Source organism: Trifolium pratense, linkage group LG1, assembly GCF_020283565.1.
Source record: "Trifolium pratense cultivar HEN17-A07 linkage group LG1, ARS_RC_1.1, whole genome shotgun sequence".
Lineage (NCBI taxonomy): Eukaryota > Viridiplantae > Streptophyta > Magnoliopsida > Fabales > Fabaceae > Trifolium > Trifolium pratense.
The window spans coordinates 42,259,085-42,283,454 of record NC_060059.1 but is presented as its reverse complement, the minus strand read 5'-3'; the positions used below and the strand labels follow the sequence as shown (position 1 = coordinate 42,283,454).

At 31.2% G+C, this 24,370-nt stretch overlaps 1 protein-coding gene and 1 long non-coding RNA gene across 2 annotated transcripts; both read left to right on the top strand.

Annotated features, from left to right (window-relative positions):
• Window positions 1-17: 17 nt before the first annotated feature.
• Window positions 18-2,177, top strand: LOC123886872. The gene is made up of 3 exons (XR_006801307.1): window positions 18-283; window positions 917-1,076; window positions 1,819-2,177. It is a non-coding gene; the product is annotated as an uncharacterized LOC123886872 (long non-coding RNA).
• A 12,658-nt stretch (window positions 2,178-14,835) lies between these two features.
• LOC123886863 (protein EXPRESSION OF TERPENOIDS 1-like) lies at window positions 14,836-17,570 on the top strand. The gene is made up of 2 exons (XM_045936142.1): window positions 14,836-16,409; window positions 16,854-17,570. Exons 1-2 carry the CDS (start codon window positions 15,776-15,778, stop codon window positions 17,225-17,227), a joined length of 1,008 nt encoding a protein of 335 aa, XP_045792098.1. The 5' UTR covers window positions 14,836-15,775; the 3' UTR covers window positions 17,228-17,570.
• The last annotated feature ends 6,800 nt before the right edge of the window (window positions 17,571-24,370 follow it).

The following is a 24,370-nucleotide window of genomic DNA, read 5'->3' as shown; positions in this document are numbered from 1 at the left end:
GTGAAATAAAAACCCAATTCTCTCTTCTCTTGCTCAGCGTGAAACCCTTATTCCTTTCAGACTCACAAACACGAAACCCTTTCTCTCTTCTAACTTCTGAGCCGCCGCAGATACTGATGCGACCAGGCCACCATCGCTTCTCCTTGTCATTCCTCCTCCGTGACGCTGCTGTTTTGTAACTTCATCACACTTAAAGTTAACCTATGGCTCAAACCCTCTCGTTGTGGATGCGGTCACAATTTTCGGCTTGTGCTTCGTTTCCCACAGTACAAATTTCTGCTAGGTAACTCATGATTTCCCTTCTCCCTTCCTTTAATTTCACTACTACATTTGTGTTACATGTTCTTTCTCTTTTTAACAATTCTCGTGTTCTGGATCTTGCTTTAATATAAACATTTAGGATATTGAATTTGATTTTAAATTGCGACTATATTACTGCTTTAGTTACTAGCATTTAGTATACCAAGATACTTTAATGATAAATTTTCAGGTTCCCCCAATTTTAGACAAACCCTAATCATATATGTTTTAGTTTATTGCTTTGCATATGTACTAAGTTGTCACCGCTTCTTATTTTATTGTAGGCATTGTGATAGTGTGATTTATCATGTGATTTTGGGGTTTCTACATGTCGTTGTTTAACCAAGTTTGATTTCTGGTTTTTTGTAGTTCATGTACTGAGTTTTTTGTTTTGTTTATCAGTTTTTTATTGATTAGGCTACTTTGACATGCCGATATCCTCATGTTTTTGAAAACCGGTGTTAATTAAACTTATTGATACAAAAACTATGGAGCCAGATGACACTTTTTGAAAACCCGTGTTGATTGAAGCTTATGTACTCTGTTATTTCAACTCTTGTTTACTTATATATTTTATTTGGATTTACTACAAGTTGTTGTCTTTACTTTGTTACAGGGCACTAATAGTAAATGGAAGTGCTCCATTTATTCAATGTCTAGAACTGGAGAATGTATGTTTAGGATAGGAAATTTTCCTTAAAGGAAAGGAATATATATTTTTGTATATTGTTCTTGTGGACTAGTGCATTCATGTAATTGATGCAAATGGCAAGCAGGTTTGTCTCGATTTCTCACTCACTAATTATATTTTTATGACATAGAATGTGGAATGATTCAAAAAATAGTCTCTTAATGTCAAATTATCAAATTATAACCACAACACAACAACATTATTGAGTAAGAAAACAAAGTTTGAAGGATTATGTGAAAATATTATTGCAATAGAATATTTCTTTCACCCTAACCCTTTACCAATTATAAGATTTCAAATTATTAAGAATTTGAATTGATAAAGTATATATTTTGTGTGTTTATGTGTTTGATGGATGAGGCTTACCTAGGAAGAGTAATTATGTGGGTATGAATAATTTTATACTATAGCATATACATGCATTGTCTCACCTCTAAAAATCTATACGATAAGTAAATCACTTTGTTGATTTGTCAATGCATGATTTTGTTTTTGGTACATTGTCATTGCATGATTTAGTGAGTGTTGAATTTAAAAAGTTTTACCGCGACTCTCACTGGATGGATTTCTTTACAATATATATGTATTTACCTTATTCATGTTCCGGAAACTTTTATGTGTTTTATTTCTTCAAAGTGACATATTTTGTCAAATGTGTTTGGTCTAGTTATCCCCTAGATTAATCAAGCTTGCATTGGTACAAACTAGTGAGTATTTTGGTATATCTTATTGCACCACTTTGCAATCAAAAGCTTGTTTAGACACAAGTTTGTTAATTCTCTTGTCCAATCAAAGGTAACAATTGTTTTCTTGTGTTTAATTTGTAGGGGCATGTGAGCTGCTTTTAATTTAAAATGTATCAAGGAAGAAATGAAGACAATTCCTAGCATCTTGAATTGTATGTTGCCGTTTAGTAAACTCTGGTGGTTTTGGATGATATTGAAGGATTGCATTTGTAAGTATATGGGAATGATACTAGGAAGCTTAGGCAAGATATTGTCAAGATTCATGGAATGAGATTCAATGTAGATGTTGTTATTGGTTGTATATTTAAATAGAGTTTAGGTATATTTAGATTTTAATAGAGTTTATATACTATTGTTTGTAGTGGAATTATTTAATGTAACGAATACAAATGAATCTTATTATAAGTCATTTAATAAAATTATTTTAATTAAATTTGATAGCTGCTTATTTTTTTTTTAAATTAACCTATAATAGGCAACGCTTTTATAGTGTGGCCTAAACATAATTGTATCTAAAATAAAACCGTTGCTTATACAGTAGCCAACGGTTTGAACAGTGTGGAATAAGCTAAACCGTGGACTAAAATTGGCCTAGTAAACCGTTGTCTTTCCCACAGTTTAGACAACGGTGTTTACTTCTCGTTGGCTAAAGTGAAAAAACTGTTGTCTATATGAATAGGTAACGCCCGTATACACCACCCCTGGAAAACGGTTGACTAAACGGTTGACTAAACGTTTAGGCAACGACTTTTCTGCTTTTACCCACGGTTTTCTGCTGTTGCCGAAAGTGAAAAATGTTGTAGTGTTCACTTTGCTTAACAAAATAGTAATAATAAACAACAACAAAAAAGAAAGTGGATTAAGTGGCGAAAGCACTAAAGTAGCTGGTGGCCTTTTGAAATAGCCAGAAGGATGAATAAGTTCATAATTTTTTTTATGAGTTGAGGGGTCATTCAAAACATATATATAACAGAGTGGTGATAAAAGTCATGAATTTTTTATCTGATTAATTTGTGTCAAATTAAACCAAAGATTGGTGCTTCATTGAGTTGGAGATTGAATTCTATGTAACAATTAAATGGATTAATTAAATATATTAAGCTAATGGAAGAAAAGGCATTGAAGTTGTGACTGATGAATGAATGAAATAATTTGGAAAAGCTTAATTAATTAAAAACAGAAGGAGTATATTCCTTAGTCCTGAGTACTAACTCATGGTGGAAATTAATGGCCAATTTACTTTCAATATTTTCTGTTCTTACCAAGTTTTCAAAAAAAAAAAAATCTGTTCTTATTTTATATTTAACTAATAAATATAATAATATAGATACAATATGTAGCACAAGTGATAGAAATTTGAATTTCTTAACTATTTGACCTTGAATTCGATCTCTTACCAAATATGCGGTTGATAAATATTTGTTGGGTTTTATTTCATTTTTTCTAGCTGAAAATGTATTCTTTGTTTGCCATCTTTTTATTAACAATTTAAAATAAACATGAATTTTAGAAAACAAAACTTTAAAATATTTTTAGAATATTTTGTGAACATATAATTTAAGGTAGTATATTTGGAAAGGATTGTTGAATGGTGGTGATGATAGTCATGCATCATCATTAGCAACATTATGAGGTTATATTTGTATGGGTCTTGTTAACATGTGCATATAGGGCATATGATAAGGTATCTTAATATAGAAATTTAACATTTAATAATACAAGACATTTAATGCTTGAAAAGTTAAAATGCACAAATTCTAAGGCATAATTTCTATTTTTACTACCTTAACATGTGCCATATATGCACATGTTAACATTCTCCTATTTGTATTAGGAGGAAAAAGAAAAGATACTTCCACCATAAATATAGAAGTGAGAAAGCTCATAAATGGTTATAAAAAACAATTAACTTTGCCAAGTGCAGCATTACATATTCCTTTTTTCTTGCCTTTTACTTTAGTTCATATATATACATGTTCTTGAATGTAAGTGTTGCATTATTGGATCCTTGAGTCCAGTGATGTATAAGCCTCTGTGTTTTTATTTTAGGGCGGAAGCCTCTAGGTGTTGACGAAAAAAGAGAGTAAATAATGTAAGACAGCTTCTGTCTAGATATTCTCGTTCCCTTTCGGAAATTTCAAAAATACATCCTCGCTATTTAAGTAGCAAATTCAGGGGGTGTAAAACCTAAAAAAAAAGTTTGCATCCTAGGATGTGAACTGTTTTTTTTTTTTTTTTTTTTTTTTCAGTTTTTGCTATTTATATACTCGCATCCTACATTACGAGAGGGTAGAATTGGAAAGCTGAGGGAACGCGTGCAAGACCCGGGGAGCGTGAAAAGAAGAAGTCATAATGGAAAATGTTAGTGGACCAAAGTATTATACGAGTTGTTACCAATAAGGCCCAACATTAAAGTGGGCAACTATCCCGTAAAAAAAAAATTAAAGTGGGCAACTATTCCGTCAAAAACAAAATTAAAGTGGGCAACTATAGTTGGATAACAAAATGCAAAGCTCCCACCCCCCCATGACTCTCTCTCCCCCCCCCCCCCCGAAAATTCAATTTTGTCCTTAAAAAAAATTCGGAATGCGTTTTTCGATGTTTTTTGAAGTTTTTCGAGTTCAAATTCAGAAAATATTTGAAAAACACATTCCGAAGTTTTCTTCAAGGTAAAAAAAATTCAAAAAATCCTGAAGTTTTTACTAAAGGCAAAAAAGGAAATTCGTGGGGGAAAAAGAAACGTAGGGGTGAAAAGAGAAGCTATCAAAAAGTATTATTATGCAATATTGCATTTGATCTAAGCCAAAATCCTATTGCCTTGATCCATATACAAGTAGGAAAATGAATCAATCTAACCTTTTTTTTATAACAAAGAAAAAATATAATTTTTACCCAAAATATGCTAAAAATAAAAGTGAAGTTAATTTAATAAAAAGGAAAATGATGCCGCTGCTCTCATTAAAAATATAAAATTTTACCTTTTCAAAAGACCTTATTCTAAAATTCGTAATGGACCTCCATATATGTTGGTTGATGATGGTAGTCACGCTGGTTGTCTCCAGTGAAATTTCCACTGAATTCCCTGCAGTGACCATATCAATCCTTAAAAGTCATTTTTGATTTAAATATCAGCAAACAAAAAAAAAATGAATGGTCAAGATTACAATGGATAAAAAACTTCACTGGAGACAATTCTTTTCCAGTCACTAAGATATATGTGGATATAAGACAAACGACTTACTATATAAATGAATAGTGAAAGGCAATTACATCACATTTCACATGCGTACGCACAAATTTAACTGAATAAAAGCAATTACATCATAATTTTGTGAGCCACATTCATTGCTAAAAGAAATTTAGAAGTTTCACCATATGTTTATATATACAACTTGTAAATTAAATTTTAGACACATTGAATAACTTAAACAACTTATTTTGCTCACAATTACCTATATTATTTTTGGATTTAATTGATATGCACCGACGGTGTAAAATAATTTTACACTGTCAACCAATACCAACCATGTTTTCCGTCACATCATCATCTCACTTCACCCAACTTTCTTTAGATGACATGGCAAAATGATAATTATTTTACACCGTCGGTGCATATTAATTAAACTCTATTTTTTTTATTTGTTTTTCATAGCGTGAATTTTAGTTTTTAAAAAAATTGTCATATATATATTTAATACTCTTTAAAGGAGTTAAGGTACTTCAATTGAGTGACAAAATTAATTTATCTATATATATAAATCCTAGATAGTTATCCAATTGACTATCTAAGCCCTAATCAACATCACTCACTTAAACCAATGAAAACCTTTTATTTAGCCACATCATCCACTTATATTAATTAATTTAATGAGTGGTACTAATTGTTATTATTATTATTATTATTATTATTATTATTATTATTATTATTATTTTAAGTTACTATTCATTTTAATTTTTTTTTCATTTTATTATTTTGTGTATTTTATTATTTTTGGTTCAAAATAGTTAATGTTTTTGCTAATAATCAATTTACTACCTATACAAATAATTTTTTGACGTTATAGTATAAAACAACGCATAAGACCCGTGCATCGCACGGGTAATCGTCTAGTTGACTTAATCATCTAAAAAACAATAAAATTACTATTAAAAACTATTAACTGAATTCTGTCAAAAAAAAAACTATTAACTGAATTATTACTATTAAAAATTACCAATTAATGTTTGATAATATCATCATACCATATTTATTTTTGGTGCAATATTCGCACTATATATTTTGTCATTCTCTTTGAATTGAAGAAAGTAAAGGAAAAGGAAAGAAAAAAACGTTGGGAAAAGTATGTGTTACCTCCGTTGAAACATGATGACAAGTTATCGGCTGAGAGGCCAACCATCCATTAAAGAGAAACCTATAATCTAATACTCATATTGCTCTACTACTCTATAAATTCTCATCCACCATCATTATATTATATATTATATTCCACTCACATGCAACCCATTTCAACCCAATTCTCCTAACACTAATAACGGTATCATCTATTGAGATATTGCAAGGATTCATATTTCTTTTTCACGTTTTTCAGGTACTAATACATCTGAATTGTCTGATTTTAATTTAATGATAGGGATTAATTTAACTAAAAAAATAATGTTTTTAACTTAATCTGTCCAATCTAAGATTAACAATCTTATTATTTATTGGACTAGACTGAATCAAATTTTTATAGTTATGCAAAAAAGGGACCGGAAGAGACAATGAAAAAAATATTAATCAATCATTAGTTGGTCCAATAGTGATTATTGTTGTACTTGATAGGAAGAATCATGATTCAATCTCCCACAACTACAATCGAGAGGGGTTAGAACCACTGAACTAGATTAGATGGTTTAGTGAGCCGGATACTAATGGCAAAAAAAGAAAACCCAATTGGGTCGAGTCTTCCCTAGCAAACACAAACAAATCACCCAAATATTATTGAAGAGAAGAAGAGAGAAAGTGGTACAATAAAAGAGAAGATAAACCAAACGTAAGAAAAATATCACCGTGAACAAAATTAAAATAGACATCAAGACTTAAATAACATTTATTAAAATATTTACAAATCATATGCACCAAAACTATTCTTACCCAATTATCAAAAAAAAAAAAACTATTCTTACCCCGTCAACAAATGTTAAACACATTGATGATGAGGTGGCTTGTGCCTCCAGTAAATAATCAACTTAGTTATAACCTAGGAAGCACTGACACTCCTTAGATTAGGCGTGTTCGTGTCGGACACGTGTTGGTCTCTGTGTCCGACACTTATGATTACACTAAATTATATCATTTTTTTCAAATTTTTATCATGTCGACGTGTCAGTATCGTGTCCGGTGTTCGTGTCTGTGTCTGTGTTTCATAGGTTATAACTATCTTGTAACTATTTCCTAGAGTTAGTTAGCAACTACTTTTTCCTTTGGTTACATTCTTAGCTTAGTTTCCATTTTTTATAAATAGGAACATTTTGTATTTCACTTTCTCAATGAATTATTTTACTCTTTTCATTCTTTGAGTTATGAGTTTTTCTCTCATTCTTAGATACTTCGACAGAATTCAAAAGAAATTAAATCCATGCTCATGAAAGGGTAAGAAACTTATTACTCATTAAACCAACCTTCATTGGCTAAATAAGAAATGTATTAACTAATATTTCTTACTCAATGAACTTGTTACCAAAGAAAAAGCAATCTAATCTTTAAGAAAAAAAGTAAACTAATGATTCAAAAAATTTGGTTTGGGAAATAAAGAAATTTTATTGCCAATAAGGGAAAACGGATAATAGGAGAGGAAACGGAAAAAGTAAAAAAAAAAAAAATAGTGAATGGAGGAAAGGAAATGCAAGGCTCGAGATTAAAATGTAAGCTGCGATGGGACATGTCAAAATAGAATCAAATACTATTTTATGAGAATGAAAAAGGTGATGCATACATTACCTTTCGAGTCGAAAAATTGAAATTATTTATTCAGTATATAATAATAATAATAATATAAGAACAGACCGTATAAATAATATTTATACGTGAACCTCATACAAAATTTATAAACTAATTTTTACTTCACATGCAAATTTATTTATATATTTTGTTTTTATTCGTTTTTGTAAAATACATCAATTCTTAAAGAGATAATCTAAAAATAAACCATAAAAGAATTTATTGTTAGTCATTTAATTAAAATAAGCGACAGATGGAGATTAAAACATATTATTAAGTAACTCATTGTGCGTGTTCTCCACACAAGGAGCTAGTGTTATGGCCTACGATTAAATAAATGAAATAAAAAGTATCCATGATCAATGTTTTAAAAATTGGATCGGACATCGAATTAATGAAGATACTGAATTTATTTGTCGAGTCATTGAGTTTATTAATTGCATTTACATGTTGTATTTTGAGCTCAAGACATTTGATTATGTTGATAGTTTTCAAATAATCTCATTCAAACGCTTTTGAGTGAAAATATATTCGGTGATTCTGGTTCATGATTATATTTTTTGTCAAAAAAAAGGTAATATGAACAATTATATTGTTTTTTCTTCAAAAAACAATTATATTCTATGAGTAAAAAAGTGAAAAACAAAATAAATTGACAATGATGGGCACTTAAATACGCTATTCCATTGGGCCAGCCCAAACCGACCTTAAAATCGGTCTACCATTCAATCATGATATGATGCATAATAGTTGAAAGGTAAAATTACACTACAGGTCCTTTATCTTATTTTTTTGTAACAGTTTGATCCTTTATTTTTTTTTGTAACAATTTGGTCCTTTATCTTTTTTTTTTGTAACACTTTGGTCTTTATCTTATTTATTTATAAAAAATAAAGGACCAATGTTACAAATAAAAAAAGATAAAGGACCAAACTGTTACAAAAAAAAGGACTAAAGTGTTACAAATAAAAAAAATAAAGGACTAAAGTGTTACAAATAAAAGATAAAGGACCAAAGTGTTACAAAAAAAAGATAAATGACCAAAGTGTTACAAAAAAATAAAATAAAGGACCTGTGGTGTAATTTTGCCTAGTTGAAAGTACCACTATAGTATATAGTATATACTAGAGAAAATAAATGCAAACGTCACAACATTTTTAAGATTAAAATAAATGTACTTTTGCCTCCTATTTTATTTAAATATGACTTTACTTTCTCTTATTTTAGAATATAGATTTTAGTTTTAACACAAAAAATATAGATTTTAGTCCCATGTTTAATTAGCAAGTTCCGTATTTTTTTTCCACAAATTATTTATAATGTATCATATTGATTAATAATGTAAAATTATATTTATTGATGTAACATTGTGATTAATTAGAAACATAAAAAGATGTTAACTATTTGATAAAAATGAAAATGGGAAGAAAAAAAATTTGTAACATTGTGTTTGCTCTAAATTAGCATCACATCATCAAATACAATTCTACATCATTAATAAATATGACATGTTATAAAAAAAATAAGTTCCACAGAAATTAAGACATTAATTAAATTTAAGTGGTTAATGAGTTCATCTTAGGAAGGATCATTCGGGAAAATTTAAATTTGATTCCTGGTAAAAAATAATTTTTTATCAAATTTTACTTATTTCACGGTCGAACTCTGGTTATCAGAGTCCTCTTTCCATGAGAATCCATATGTTTATACTAAAAAAATAAGCTCCACAAAGTGTTATGATAAAAATCTTAAACTTGTGAAGTAGGAGAATTAAAATCACTAATTTAAAAATGTGTGGACTAAAATCTCATTTTGGTTGATATATGATATAGTAGTAGTAACATTTCGGCGAGGTCTTCGGCAAGGTGACCCGCTTTCTCCTTTCCTTTTTCTATTGGCGGCTGAGGGTCTCAATGTGCTTATGGAAGCGATGGTGGCGCGTAATTTATTTACGGGATATAGTATTGGTGGGCAGGAGTCGATTAGAGTGTCACATCTTCAGTTTGCTGATGATACTCTCTTGTTGGGGGTTAAAAGTTGGGCAAATGTTCGGGCTCTTCGGACTGTTTTAGTGTTGTTTGAGACTATGTCGGGGTTGAAGGTAAATTTTAATAAGAGCTTATTGGTTGGCGTTAATATTCCTGATTCCTGGTTAGGCGAAGCGGCTTCTGTCTTGTGTTGTAAAGTGGGAAAGATTCCTTTCCTTTACTTGGGTCTTCAGATTGGGGGTGATCCGCGGCGCTTGGTGTTTTGGGAACCGGTGTTGTCTCGCATAAAGAATAGATTGTCTGGGTGGAAAAGTCGTTTTTTGTCATTTGGTGGTCGTCTGGTTTTGTTAAAGTCTGTCTTGACTTCTCTACCTGTCTATGCTCTTTCTTTCTTCAAGGTTCCCTCAGGTATCATTTCCTCTATTGAATCTCTTTTCATTAAATTTTTTTTGGGGGGGGGGGGGGGGGGGGGGTGAGGATTTTAGGAAAATCTATTGGGTTAGCTGGAAAGATATTTGTTCGCGGAAGGAGTTTGGAGGTTTGGGGGTTAGACAGTTGCGTGAGTTTAACCTGGCGTTGTTGGGTAAGTGGTGTTGGAGGATGCTGGTGGACAGAGAGAGTTTGTGGTTTAGAGTTTTGGCAGCACGGTATGGGGTTGAGGATGGTAGACTTTGTGAGGGAGGTCTGCGAGGTTCGGTGTGGTGGAGGGAGATAGTGCGTATTAGAGATGGTAAGGGTGAGTTAGGTGGTAGGTGGTTTGGGGAGCATGTTATGAGGAGGGTTGGGGATGGTTCAAATACTCTTTTCTGGACCGATCCTTGGTTGGATGGGATCTCGCTGAGGGAGCGGTTTGGTCGCCTTTTTGCGTTAGCTGAGACCAAATCTCGCTCGGTCGCAGAGATGTTTGCTTTAGGGTGGGGGGCAGATGGTGAGGCGTGGGTGTGGCGGAGGCGGTTGAGGGCGTGGGAGGAGGAGTTGTTGAGGGAGTGTCAGTTTTTACTTCTTGACATTTCTTTGCAGGATCAGACTTTGAACAGGTGGCAGTGGAGCCCAGATCCAGATGCAGGGTATACTGTTGCGGGAGGTTATCAGATTTTGACTCATCAGGTTTATGTTGCTCTACATGATGCGAACAATCTTATTTGGCACCCTCAGGTTCCGTTGAAGGTTTCCATCTTTGCATGGCGCTTATTGCGGGATAGGTTGCCCACGAGAGCCAATCTGGTCACTCGTGGAGTTTTGTCTTCTACCGTTGATTCTTGTGTGTTTGGTTGTGGAGAGGCTGAGTCGGCCCATCACTTATTTTTATCTTGTAGCATTGCTGGCTCTCTCTGGGACTTAGTTTGTGCATGGGTTGGCATTTCTCCGATGGATATTACTACTTTGCGTGATCATTTTGCCCAGTTTACAGCTTTCGCAGGTGTATCTCGAGCGCGACGGTCTTTTTTACAGCTTATTTGGCTAGTTTGTGTTTGGGTGATATAGACAGAGAGAAATCATCGTTTGTTCAAAGGCTCAACAGGCACACCTCATCTTTTGTTGGATAAGATCAAGCTTTTCTCGTTTAGGTGGTTGAAGTCGACGAGTATTACGTTAGCTTTGAACTACCATAGCTGGTGGTCTAGTCCTATGTTGTGTTTGGGTCTTGTATGACTTGATTGTGATTGCATCTCTATGACTCTATTGTAAATTTTTTTAGTCTACTTCGGTACGTCTTGTGCTGGGGAGGCTGTTTGTGTTAATATATTTCATTTTGACTTTTTTAAAAAAAAAAAACATTGAGAAGTGCATTTCTTTTAATTTAAGGCTCTTTTACCAATAATCAATCGTGGTACAACAGTACCTTACATGTGTTTCTGTTTACCAAATAGCCATCAGCCTATGATTCTCCTAATCTCAACCATTAATTGGTGCTGATTAATTTAGTCTAATCATCACTTATGCTTAGGTCTTCAGCTAATTAAACTAGTTTTGTTTGTATAAATAACACTTCATACATTTTTGTTGTTTTTCCAAAAAGGTAATGTTGACCTTCTTCACACATTCATGATGCTACAAAAACGCATACAATCATAGATTTTGAGAGCATCACTTTCATTTGAGCCACTTGGTCTTATCATATTTATATTAATTGAAAAGCATCTTTGATTAAATAGAGAAGAGACAATTACAAACGGCCAAAAAGTTACTAAAAGAAAAATTAAAGGAACATGCATGTTAATGACCCCTTCTATTTACTTTGTAATTTTTTCAAAAATGTTGATTTAAAAAGTTCAAATAATAATAGTATTAGCAATAACATAGTGGGATACTAAATGAATTATATATGCAAAGTTTATGGTTCAACCTCACCTACTAACCGGTAAACCCTATATATTTTGAAAGATTCAATATCCGATTTAAGGACTGACTGATTTAAAGAATATCAATCACATGCCTATTTGTGGGAGTGTGCCAATTTAAAGTTTATTTTGTTCTGTATAAACTGATCCAACACACAAAATAGTCAACCGATGTGGGTTTATAAAGATTAATATTACTAATCTTATAAGTCCATTTTGAAAGATTTATAAATCAATTAAATTCGATATAAAAAGCTAATATGCTATCAAAGCACATTATTTCAGATGTCTCACCATTTATATCGACGAATTAAACGCAATAGTATACTGTAGATTGTAAAAAAGTATATTAAAAAAAACTGAAGTACCTCATTAAATAATGATAAGTGTCTATGATGAATTGTATTTGTAAAGAGCGACAACTCTTTTGTGAGAATTAATTAGACTCATATCTCATGGTACAATGACATTACAATACGATTTGATTAGACATATTATGTATAATTTTTGTTGTTGCACCATTTACATAAGAACTCATCTTTTAATTCCATAAAAATAGAAGTACTTGAGAGTGATGACTATATATATAGTGGACAATAAGGGGCGGTCAAATAATAATAATAATAGTGCATGGTAATGGTTTAGTAAATATATTATATATATATATATAGTTGGTGAAAGAGAGATGATTTGTTTTCTCGGGCCCCTAATAAGAAATACTTTTAGAATGTTAACAATAGTAATACTATTGTTAATGGTTGAGTTAAAAATTGGTTAAGCAATAAGCATACAACAATAGTACGGTCAGTGCAAGGATGAGAGAACGTGCACTTTTGACTCCTGTTACTTGGTCTGCTTATATTATTGAGACCAATTATTACTTGTCTTTAATTAATTACTACTATTTTGGGGCGCATCACGTGCTACCTGAATAATTAACCATAGAGTTTTTCTTTTCATTTTCACTCCCGTGAAAGCGATCATTAACTTAACACTTAAAGAAAATTAGGGTTTGATCTATATTAGGAGTTTCATAAGTTTACAAGTAGATATAATTTTCTCGTCATGATATTAGAGATCTTCTTAATAATTTATGTATTTTTTGTAAGATTATAGTAGAGGCGGCTGAGCATCTATTTTTAAAGTGTGATTTGGTTTCGTTGGTCTATACTCAATTTTTAGGTGGTTAGGGGTTGAGTTTGTTTTGCCGAGCGAGTTATAGGTCTATTCGAGCTTTACCTTAGGGTGGGAGTGGGTGTCACACCTTTGGTAGTTGTTAATTTGACATGTTGTTATTTGGTCAATTTGGATTTTCGCGAACAACTTAATCTTTGTTGGGAGAACGCCATCTGTTAAATATCTAGTTGATAGGGTGAAACTTTTTTGTGCTGAGTCGTTAGAGTTTCGTGTCATGACGAGCCTTAATCTTCAAGGGTTTGGAGGGTTATGGGACTGCTTTTTGCTCACTTTATTTGGTGATTTTCTTAATTTTTTTCAAGTCGATCAAACCTATATTAAAGGTACTACTACTAGTTAACACGTGAGATAAGATAATATTCTGGCATGCAGCTAAACCCTTTACCGACTATTTGAATTTTGGAACAAATTATTAATGAGGCCAAGGGGGCGGTCAATATATTGGAATAGTTTTCTTGAATGAATTATTAAATGAGATCATAACAATGTGCCAAGCTTTTTATTTTGGAGCCCATGGTGGACACTATACACCTTTTGATACTTTGAGAGATTCATGCTCAATAAATTCAACATAAGAGAGTATCGAACACTTTGTCAATTATAGTACCTGAAGTGTTTTATTTTTTAATGACCAATATATTATATATAGATATCTTTTTCTTTTTTTAATAAGATTATATATATAGATATCCTGATTTTATAAGCTTAACTTTATTACTCGTAATAAGTAAACAATTGACTTGTTCAAAAAAATAAGTAAACAATTGATTTAACTCGTTTTTTTTTATCAAGAAAGGGGTTCCACTAGTTTGTCTCTAAGGTAAGTAAAAATTTGATCAATTTTTTTTTTTGTTTTTTTGAATGATCGTTAGTTGTTAGTATATTATAATGTTAATTTTTTTTCTTATCAGGACTTGAACTCTATATCTCCAACTTTTTTTAACCCTTAACTCAACTATCTTAACCAATTGAGCTACCCATTTCATCCGATCAAAAATTATTTCTATTAGAAATCGAACTCGAAGTTGCTCAAAAAGTTTTAAAAGGCCTCAACAACATTATTCTAATTAATTAAAAAATAAATGAAAAATACTCTTCGTTCTGTTCATATACGATCCTGGCCGTTGGATATATAGAAATGGTAGATTGATCTTGATGATAGAGACTGATGAGTGATGAGATAGAATAAGGGACGCAGGTGCATGTGGTATGAGTGTGAGTGAGTGACGCAGCGTTATTACCTTTCCACTATCATCTTCTACTATACAGTCAACGTAACATAACATTGCATTGCTTGCTTCTTCTCATAAAAACCGGAACAACAAGAAATCTAACTTAATTACACTACAGTCAAATACAAAAGTACTACCGGGTTTTCCGGTGTAAGGACGAATAAGCAAAACCCACCACTAACACGTGGTTAAATCCCATCCATTCACAGTCAAATCACTAAAGTGACTCCCCCATCCAACGGCTTAAACATTTTCAAACTGATAGAGTTCACTGTAGCTTTGACAGATTTTCATGTTCCCCATCCCTCACACGCACACACACTCTCTCTCATATACACACACACACAAAATTTCATTTCACTCAGAAAATCTCAGAAAAAAAAGCCAGACTGTAATCTTCTCACTGTAGAGAGAGAAAGAGAGAAAGAGAATGGGTTCAGTTGTTGTTGTTGTGACCGTAGTAATTGAATTCATAAATGGATTTCAACAGTAGAGTGGATGGGTGCAGTTATCATGGCGGCGTAGCAGAGACTCTAATTCCGTGCCATAATTGCGCCGAGAGAACAACTCAATACACACAAACTACACCAAATTTAACCAAACACAACACATGCACTCTTTTCTTTCTTTCTTTTTTTCCCATTTTTAATTTCACTTTTTTTTTTATTATTAAAAAATTAGGTGACTTAGGTCCCAAAACTCTCGAGAATTAAGACAGATTTAGGATTCAATGAGTGCTTAACGATATTTATCGATCATTCACGAAAGTTGCATAAATCAAATTTACACTCTGACGAAGTGTAAGTCAACTACTTATCGACCGAATCAACTTGCTTCTGTCGTCGGTTATTAATATTAATTTTTTGTCTTTCCTTGTCTTCTACTTTTTGTGATTTAGAAATAGTTTTTTATACCTCAAAAGCTGCAACAAAAAAGTATGAAAAAGAAAAACTCCAATTAACCTGACCAGAACTAGTTACATTAACAAAGCGAGTGAGAGAGTCAACAAAAAAATTCTAAATGAAAAAATTTGAGTGGGTGAAAATTAATAATTAAACCTAAACTAAACCACTTACTTAATTTGCACTTGAAACCAAACAAAATTACGGTTATAGTCACTGATCACAAAGAAAATACAGTACAATTATACATATATTCTCTCTCTTCAAAACTAATTTAAGATTCTCGAAGCTTCTTCTTCTTCTTATTATTTTCAACTGATATGGATGTTATTGTTATTGTTATAATAATTATAACTGAATTGTTGAAAATCGTTTCACTTTTCTGTTACAAAACAACATGGCAGGTTTCTTCTCTCTAAGTAGTGGAAGAGGAAAAGAAGAAGCAAGAGAACAACAACAAGAAGAAAATAACAATAATAATCAGTTTCATTTCAGAAACGAAGAGATCTACAACAAAGGCTTTGAGATATGGCCACAACAATCTTCTTTTCATCATCAACAACAGCATCAACAAAACATTAACAATTTCTACTCGTTCGGAGTTGGTAGTTCATCTCGAAGAAACGAAAACACCACCAGTAATAACTTACATGATGATGTTTCCGTTTCTTTTTCCGATGAATCGACGAGATTTGGATTAACTGTGATAAGGTCTGGTGGTGGTGGAGGCTTAACCGGTGGAGGGATGAACTGTCAAGACTGTGGTAACCAGGCTAAGAAAGATTGTCCTCATCTTAGATGTAGGACTTGTTGTAAGAGTAGAGGGTTTCAGTGTCAAACTCATGTTAAAAGTACTTGGGTTCCTGCTGCTAAACGACGTGAGCGACAACAACAGCTCACGTCGTTGCAGCAGCAAAACCAGCAACATCAGTTTCACTCGTCAAGAAGACACAGAGAAAATCAAAACGATCCTACTACTGGAGGAGCTTCTGGTTCTCTTGCCGGTAGTCCAATACCTATCACTACAACAGGTATATATAATATAAATATAAAATAACTGAAAGAGAGTGTTTACTTATAAAATGAAATGAAAAAAATAAAAAATCATGAGTGTTTGAATTTTAGTGTTTAGTTTTTTGATAAATAGCTAGGTTAGTGACGAATTTTCAAAGTATATAGCTTAGTGATAGAGATCTCAAGGAGAAACTATAGTCTTCTATGAATCTATGATAAATAGGATACCTAATTGGTCTATATAATCTATATATCCATTCTTTTCACACTCTATCACCTTACTTTTTTTTTATTCTCTCTTTTATCTTTTTCTTGTGAAGGATGAAATTGTTAGGTAAATGATTCTTTCTTTCTTTTATTCTTGAAAATGATAGCTTTATAGCATCAATTGATGTTAATTTCTTTAGTATCTATAATGAGTTTTTGATTTGGATTTTTTTTTTCATTTGATTTGAAATTAGGGTTGGAGCTGGGAAATTTTCCACCGGAGCTGAATTCTCCGGCGGTGTTCCGGTGTGTGAAAGTGAGTGCAATGGATGCACAAGATGAGCGTTACGCGTATCAAACGGCTGTGAACATAGGAGGAAGAGTTTTCAAGGGAATTTTGTATGATCAAGGACTTGAAGGTAATTATACTAGTGCAAATGCTGCTGGTGGTGGTGAGGGTTCTTCTGGTGGTGGTGGCGGCGGCGGTAGTGGTGAAGGAAATCTACAAAATTTGATTACAACTACCACAACAAATGTTAGTAATCCTTTTGAGTATTCATCACTCTATCCAGCTCCATTGAATGCTTTCATGGCTGGTACGCAATTCTTCCCACCTCCAAGATCCTAAAGAAGTGCCTCAATTTCAATCTATCTATTATATCTATTTCAATAATTATTTGATTAAACTAAGTTTATTATTTTTATGAATGGATTAATGTTAATTTCTATGTTTATCTTAATTTACATTATCAGCTTTGGAAGTAGTATTTTGTACTAGTAGTGTTTTTTAGCTACACTAGCTAGAGTATGGTTATGTGTTGACAAATGATTATGATTATGATGATGATTATTCAGAATGCACGAAATTAAAGGGTGCTGTGGAATGTTTAATTTGTTTTGTTTGTGTTTTGTCCAAATCTCAGTTCAGATTTTTATGTTACTATTTTGTTCTTATTGAAATTCTCTCTTTTCAATTTTGATTTACTAGCAATAATTTTCATTACGCGGCGCAGACAACATGTGGATATGTGCATTTTTAGGTGACTGTACTATAAAGTATAGTATGATTATATGATATCTTAGTATTTCTTAGTGGTTTGGATAAGATGTTTTATGTGAGCTTTTGGATTCAATTTAAGATCTTTCAGATTTTTCTCTTTTATTCGTTGTGTTTATTTGAGATTTGAGTATGCCTTGATACTAGACTACTATGAAACACATACTCTCTCCGTAACACTATATAAAAGCAAAAAACAATTTTCTAGGTTCATTGTTTTATTAATGTATTTGGTCTATAATAAATGAACCTAAAAAGAGGTTTTTTGCTTGTATAGTGTCACGGAATGAGTACATTTTTTTACCAGTGCTTTGACAATCAACACGTTATTATATCATTGGCATTCGACACTTTTGATTTTCTATTACCAGAGGCTGTAAACCTTTTGAAAATAGTTCAAAAGGTCACGTGTTGTGCCGTCTAGGTCTATGAATATAGTTTTTCAAAGATCAGAAAGATTTGTCCGTCTACCTTTTATTCATATATAATTATTTTCGATTATATTAAATTATGTTATTTTTTTAAACTATTATCGGTGTCGACATGTTAATGTTGTGTGGTGTCTATGTCTATGCTTCCTAACTAGACTAATAACAAAATGAAAAAAAATTTATAGTACTTTTGTGATTTGATTTGCAACTAAAATTAAAATTTTAGTCGTGAGTTATATCAGCTACTCTATGAATTGGGTTTAGACTGATTTGTTGTATGAGTTGAAGGATTCCTTCTTTCTTTAATAAATTATATATAAATAGACATTATATTATATACGCAGAGAGTTAGAGTTCAAACTTTGATCATCTTATTTATCTATTTTAATGGTGAAATTTCTAGCCAATATATTACTTAACAAAAATTAAAAAAAAATTATTTTGATTATAAAAAAATAAACATATTATTTGAACATTAAAAAATTGAAGACATAAATGTTTGTCTATATTTCTCCCATACTTTTTATTTTCTATACATTATGTACATTTAAAAAATACACACAAAAAAAAGCAACAAATTATACAACAAAATTTTAATGATGATTTCTCTAAAATATAAGAAAATGTAGTGAGTGAGTGATGTAATTGGTGCTGAACTCGAAGCTTGCTTTTTCCCTATTATCTGTTCCCTTTGCCGCATCAAAATGGAACTAAATAGGTTTCGTGTTTGGTTCAACATAGAATTTCATCAAAAGCAATTAAATTATTTATTTCAACTTAACTTTTGCACAATTTCTGGGGATATGGAACAGAGCTAGCTGGTTATGCTTGTTTCTTTTTCTTTTCTTTTAATTTGTCTATTTGATATTATTACATATAAATGGAGAATTAGAAGTAGCATTTACACCAACTACTTCTCTGAAAAACAATAAAAATGTGGAACCATAATAGACAATCCATGACCATGGATGTCTACTTCGAAATGCTAGAGATAGAAAATGGATTAATTCTTATAGATGTATAAATGCTTCCTCAAAGTATGTGCATGTGAGAGTTGTGTTATGTTGCATACAAGTGGGTTACTGGCACATATGATATAGGTCAAGGTACATATGATAAGATATAGGGTTAATGATACTTTCTTTCATAGACTTCTGGTTTTAGTTCATGAGCAACAATCACAAATTTTACAAAAATTTCCATTGTTTTGTTATTAACCTGACCCATTACATGTGCCTTCACAACCCTTATCAATGATTGTGACATATATAGCTACAAGTCTCTTTCTCTCTTGTTCATTCATCTATCTAATTTTATATATATATAAAAAAAATTAATAATAATAATAATTTTTTTCACTCATGCAATGCCTTTTCTTCTCTTATACATCCATTCCTCTAATCATGATCTCTTTTACTAATACTGCTTATGTAGCATTAGCATAAAGTTGATTTGTTCTTCATCATATGTATTCTCCCTTAGGAAATGAAAAATTAAATGTTGTTGATCTTTTTTTATGCTAATTAAGATTATCTTCATAGTAAACCCTTAGGTTTGGTCTAGTGGTGAGAAATCTGAGTCATGGGCGGATCTACAACTTGGCCAATTCGGACGCTTGCCCAGGCTTTGGTAATTTTTTTTTTTTTGGTATTTTAGGGTTAGTTTATTACAATATTGAGATTTTTTTTATTCAAAACTAGATTTTTCAGTGCAAGACTATAATTTGTTTAAAATTAATATTTTGCTCACGTTTATAAATTTACTAACTCTACCGCTAGTTTGAGTAATATGTTAGAGATACTGGATTTGATTCTCAGTTCTATTGTAAAAAAATATATATTATCTGCATAGTTATTATATTTAGATTAGGATTAATGTTGACTCAATTTTATATATGGAGGCATGAGTAGTGGTTTAAAAATGGGAGTAAGATAAATGGAGTTGCGTGGAATACAGTAATACACTATCATTTTTTTTTGGGTAGAGAATACACTATCATTATTGGTGATATATAAATTAACATAATATTAAGTCCAAAATACTAGTAATAATTTTTAATGTAGCTGTTGATGTATAATAATTAATTACCTTCTAGAATAATTAATTGGATGTAACTATGTCAAATACTGTAAGCATTGTCATTAAAGATAAGATGTAACAAGAATGCTGGTCATGTTTTTAACTTGAGTGAAAATATTATTGAAAAAAACACACCAAGAAGAGCACAAGATGTACCTTCACATCGGTTTATTTTTTTCTTTTTAAGTAGTTTAGTTGTTAGAATTTTACCTTTTAAAATGAATAAGTTGGAGTATCAAAGTTCAAATCTCGTTCCTTGCATATTACATGTGATATCTCTATCAACTAAGTTATGCTCACGGACACAAGTTCTAAATTCATACACAATATTGTTTGTTTTCAGTCCAAAAAATGTATGTTGTTTTTTTAGTTTTGTTCGTTTTTGTTTTATTTTAGTTCCTATAAATTTTATTCATTTTGGAATTAGTTCTCCAATCATGTTTTAGAGGTCCATAGTACTATATGATACAACATGTCTTTTAAATGTTAGTGATTAATTATTTATTATGGCAGTAGGCATATTTTAGCAACATTTTTTTTAATATTCGGTATTCGGTCTAAGGATCGATTAATTCGAGTGGATCAATGTTACCGTCCACTTGTGGGGGTTCCATTTAAAGTCAGAGTTTTTTTTTTGCTTTATATAGATTAGTCCACCGAAATTGACACCAGAAAGAAATGAACCCGAGACCTTAAGAGAAACACACTTCAAAGTCTCAAGTCAACAACACTATGTCAATCTAAATGGGTTATATTTTAGCAACGTTAATCAAATGTTGAGCTCTTTTATTTATGATCTAAAATTTTACTTTGTGATCTATAATATTTAACACAACGGATATATTTTAATATCGTTAAATTGAACACATTTGTTTGGGTTGAATAAACCTTACTGTTGTGTGTATACATTTTTGTAGTGATTGACACAATAAACATGATCATGATAATGGCATACTAGTTGATTAGCAAATAAAAACACTAATAACATTTGCACAAAAAAAAAACACTAATAACATAGCGTTGTCAAAAATAAATTATAGTAAATATAAGACATAAAAAACTTACTTTTATAAGTAATTTTTTTAATGATTAATACCCCAAAAAATTATTCTTCTAACGCACTAGCTAGGGTTCTTGCATAAAAATAGCAAGCCCTTACTTAGGTTAGATGAGACTTATGTCTAATCAAATTCTTTTTCCGTGATCCAATCAAATCCCTTGTTCCGAAAATATAGTTCTTTGCTAGGGACATTTTATTCCCTAATTTATGGGTGCACATAATTTGAGACATCATTTGGGGTTGTCCAAATTATACTTTTCTTTTAAAAGAACCTATTATAATTTCATAATTTACCATTGTATTGTTGTTTTTCCTTTTTTATGTAAGTTGGATATTAATCTAAAATTGACGGCAAAGTTCCCCTTTAAGATTAATCCAGACTTACATTATATGTTTCATAAACTAGGACTTAACATGCACGACGATTTGATGCAGTCTTTAGAGAAATGTTATTTCAACACAATATTCTAACAAAAATACAACAAAGTTTCATTTTATACTTTTTTTAATATTTTTTGCACATATCGATAATTGTGCTGTGAGTGGAGAAATATTATGTCATATTTTTGTCCGATCTTTTTATGTTCATATAACACTACTCCAATCTTTATTATACAAACTCCTTATGCTTTGTTTGGGAGAGTGTTCTTGTAAAAAATTATACATGAACGATTAATATAATTTTAATATTAATTGTTAGTATTTGTTAGGGGTTTGGATCGAGCTACTTCTTGGTGATTCTGATTGGTTGGAGGTCGACCCCTTAATGTTTATTTTATCTTAATGGTTGATACTTCTCTTTGATGGGGTTGAGACTTTTCGTGGTTGAGATGTTGCGGTTTGTTTTTTTGGAGTGTGTGTTTTGTTTCTCTTGTTGACGTGTTTCTATTTTGCTTTGTTTTGGTGTTAGCTAGCTTTCTAATTGCGTGCACTTCCGGTACTCAATTGTATTTTGAATTTTTTTTTCTTGTTATTTTTTTTGTATATTTATAATATTATATTTGTCATTAAAAATCATATAATTTTAATACCGAACATACTATATCAAAATAAATTGAAATTAAGTCCCGCAAAACCCTTGAAAATTTACATTCAATACAATTTTAAAGTTCTTTCGAATAATAAAAATTTCATATTATGATGAAAAGAAAGAAAAAAAAACTCGCTAAAGTCCTCTCTTCCTAAAATCATTGATTCCATCCGCTCTATCTTTTGATTTTTTTCAAAACAAATTGTCTCTACTTCTAAACTCTCAAAGAGATTCTTATACGAAACCAATTATCTAGAACTATACCACAATATATTGTTGAGTTATAACATTGGTGCGCTTTGAAACCATATACTCTATTTGTCTTTAATTATAAGATTCACTTTAATATTGTTGTACCTTAGTATATGTCTTCAAAGAATTTGGAGAAAGAAATTTAATTTTTTTTTTTTTATAATTTGGGACAAAGGGAGTACATTAATTTTTTTAATACATGTTATGTTTTCTAGAAGTTCATATAACAAAGTACAAACGAAGGATATCATCAAGTGTATAAGCAATTATGTATAAGTAACATTTTTTCTTCTTCAAATTTATTGATATACAACCACTTTAATTAATATCTTTAAAAGTTGTAGTTTTTTTTTTCGACTTAAAAAATATGTAGTCTTATATTATAAGAGTTTAATGAATATGATTTGTGAGTGTAGAATAATTTTACACTAACATCAATAGAAATAAAATATTATCCTGTATTATATAATTAAAGTGAGGTGTAGTTTGATAATTTGACGGGATACATGAATTGCTATTGGATTACAACGTCAAATTATTTTACACTTTTTGTGCATATTTTATTTTCTCATGTGACTAAATTAAAGGAATATATTTTATTGTTTGGATATTTTTTTGTTTACTTTATTTTTTGGATTTAATTTGTAAGCACTATGAGTATAAAATTATTTTACGTATGTATCTAATAATGTGTGCCGCATTAAATAGTGTGTTTAAAAATATACTAGTTGTGATATTCTTTAATTGATGTGATAACATTTCAATAAATGAATGTGTAAAATAACTTTACATTAAGATTATTTATTTATTTTTTTTATTTTTTTGCTTTCGGTAATCCACAGTTTGGACGGAATGTGACTATGTAAGTCCTGTCTGACCAAGAATTATTTCTAATAGAAATCGAACTAAAATTCTCCGGAACTTATCTTATGTGAAACTCATTAACTACTCGAGACCAATATCTTGGATGTAATGTGAGTATTTAAGAATTGAACTATTTCTTATTTCCATAGATTCTCTATAATGAAGGCAATCATCTCCAAAGTCTTAGTTAGAATTCAAATATTAGTTTGTTTGGAATGTTTACTCGCTTAGTGTTGAATTGTTGTTCCAATTTAATCTCTCAAGAAAATAAAGCTCAAATTGTCTAAATATTTAAATTCAAGTTATTAATATGTTTCTTTTAGAACGAATCGTTCAGAAGAACAAGACAATTTTGTATTATAATGAGTCAAAATTAAACTAACATTTAATTCGCCCAAATGGTAACAGTCTTGGTCTCTTAATTATGTTGTCAGGGGGTTCGATTCCTAACTCATGCGTAAGGAGAAAATTCGGTCGAGAGGGGGAGAACTCGCCTTGCTTACCCCACAAGTTCCTCGACGGAGATTAGTAATCGCTAACGACAGTAGAATTTTCGTCTCAATATCATGGTAACCAAAAATAAATAACATTCAAAATTAACTTAGAAACTAATTTGTCCTCATGACTCTAATTATTGAAAGTTAAGTTCAGAACTATGTACAATCGATTCATTAGTCCTTTTTCAACTAGAGAACTGAAAAATTCTTTATTTAAGGGTACTTGATCTTTCAATGTAAGTAGTTCTGATGAATAGTTAAAAGTTCCCAGATTCTTTGAAGTTTGAACTAGAGAAGTGAGAGAGAAACTAGGGTTTTGATATGATGGTCACAGGCTAGATAGGGTTTGTGCAAAGAATAGAAGGGAATATAGATGTTGGCCCTTAGTTTGCCAGCAAGCTGTTTTTTTCCTCTGCTTGTTACCTGCTCAGCTACACATACAGTGGTCCTAAAATAAACAAGCCTCTCACAGGACTTGTTACTGTATCTAGCTAGCTATTT

What these genes read in the sequence shown, in the direction of transcription:
- LOC123886863 (XM_045936142.1), top strand. Translation starts at nt 15,776, where the DNA reads ATGGCAGGTTTCTTCTCTCTAAGTAGTGGAAGAGGAAAAGAAGAAGCA. An exon ending in AATACCTATCACTACAACAG is followed by an intron (nt 16,410 to 16,853) that starts GTATATATAATA and finishes ATTTGAAATTAG; the next exon opens with GGTTGGAGCTGGGAAATTTT.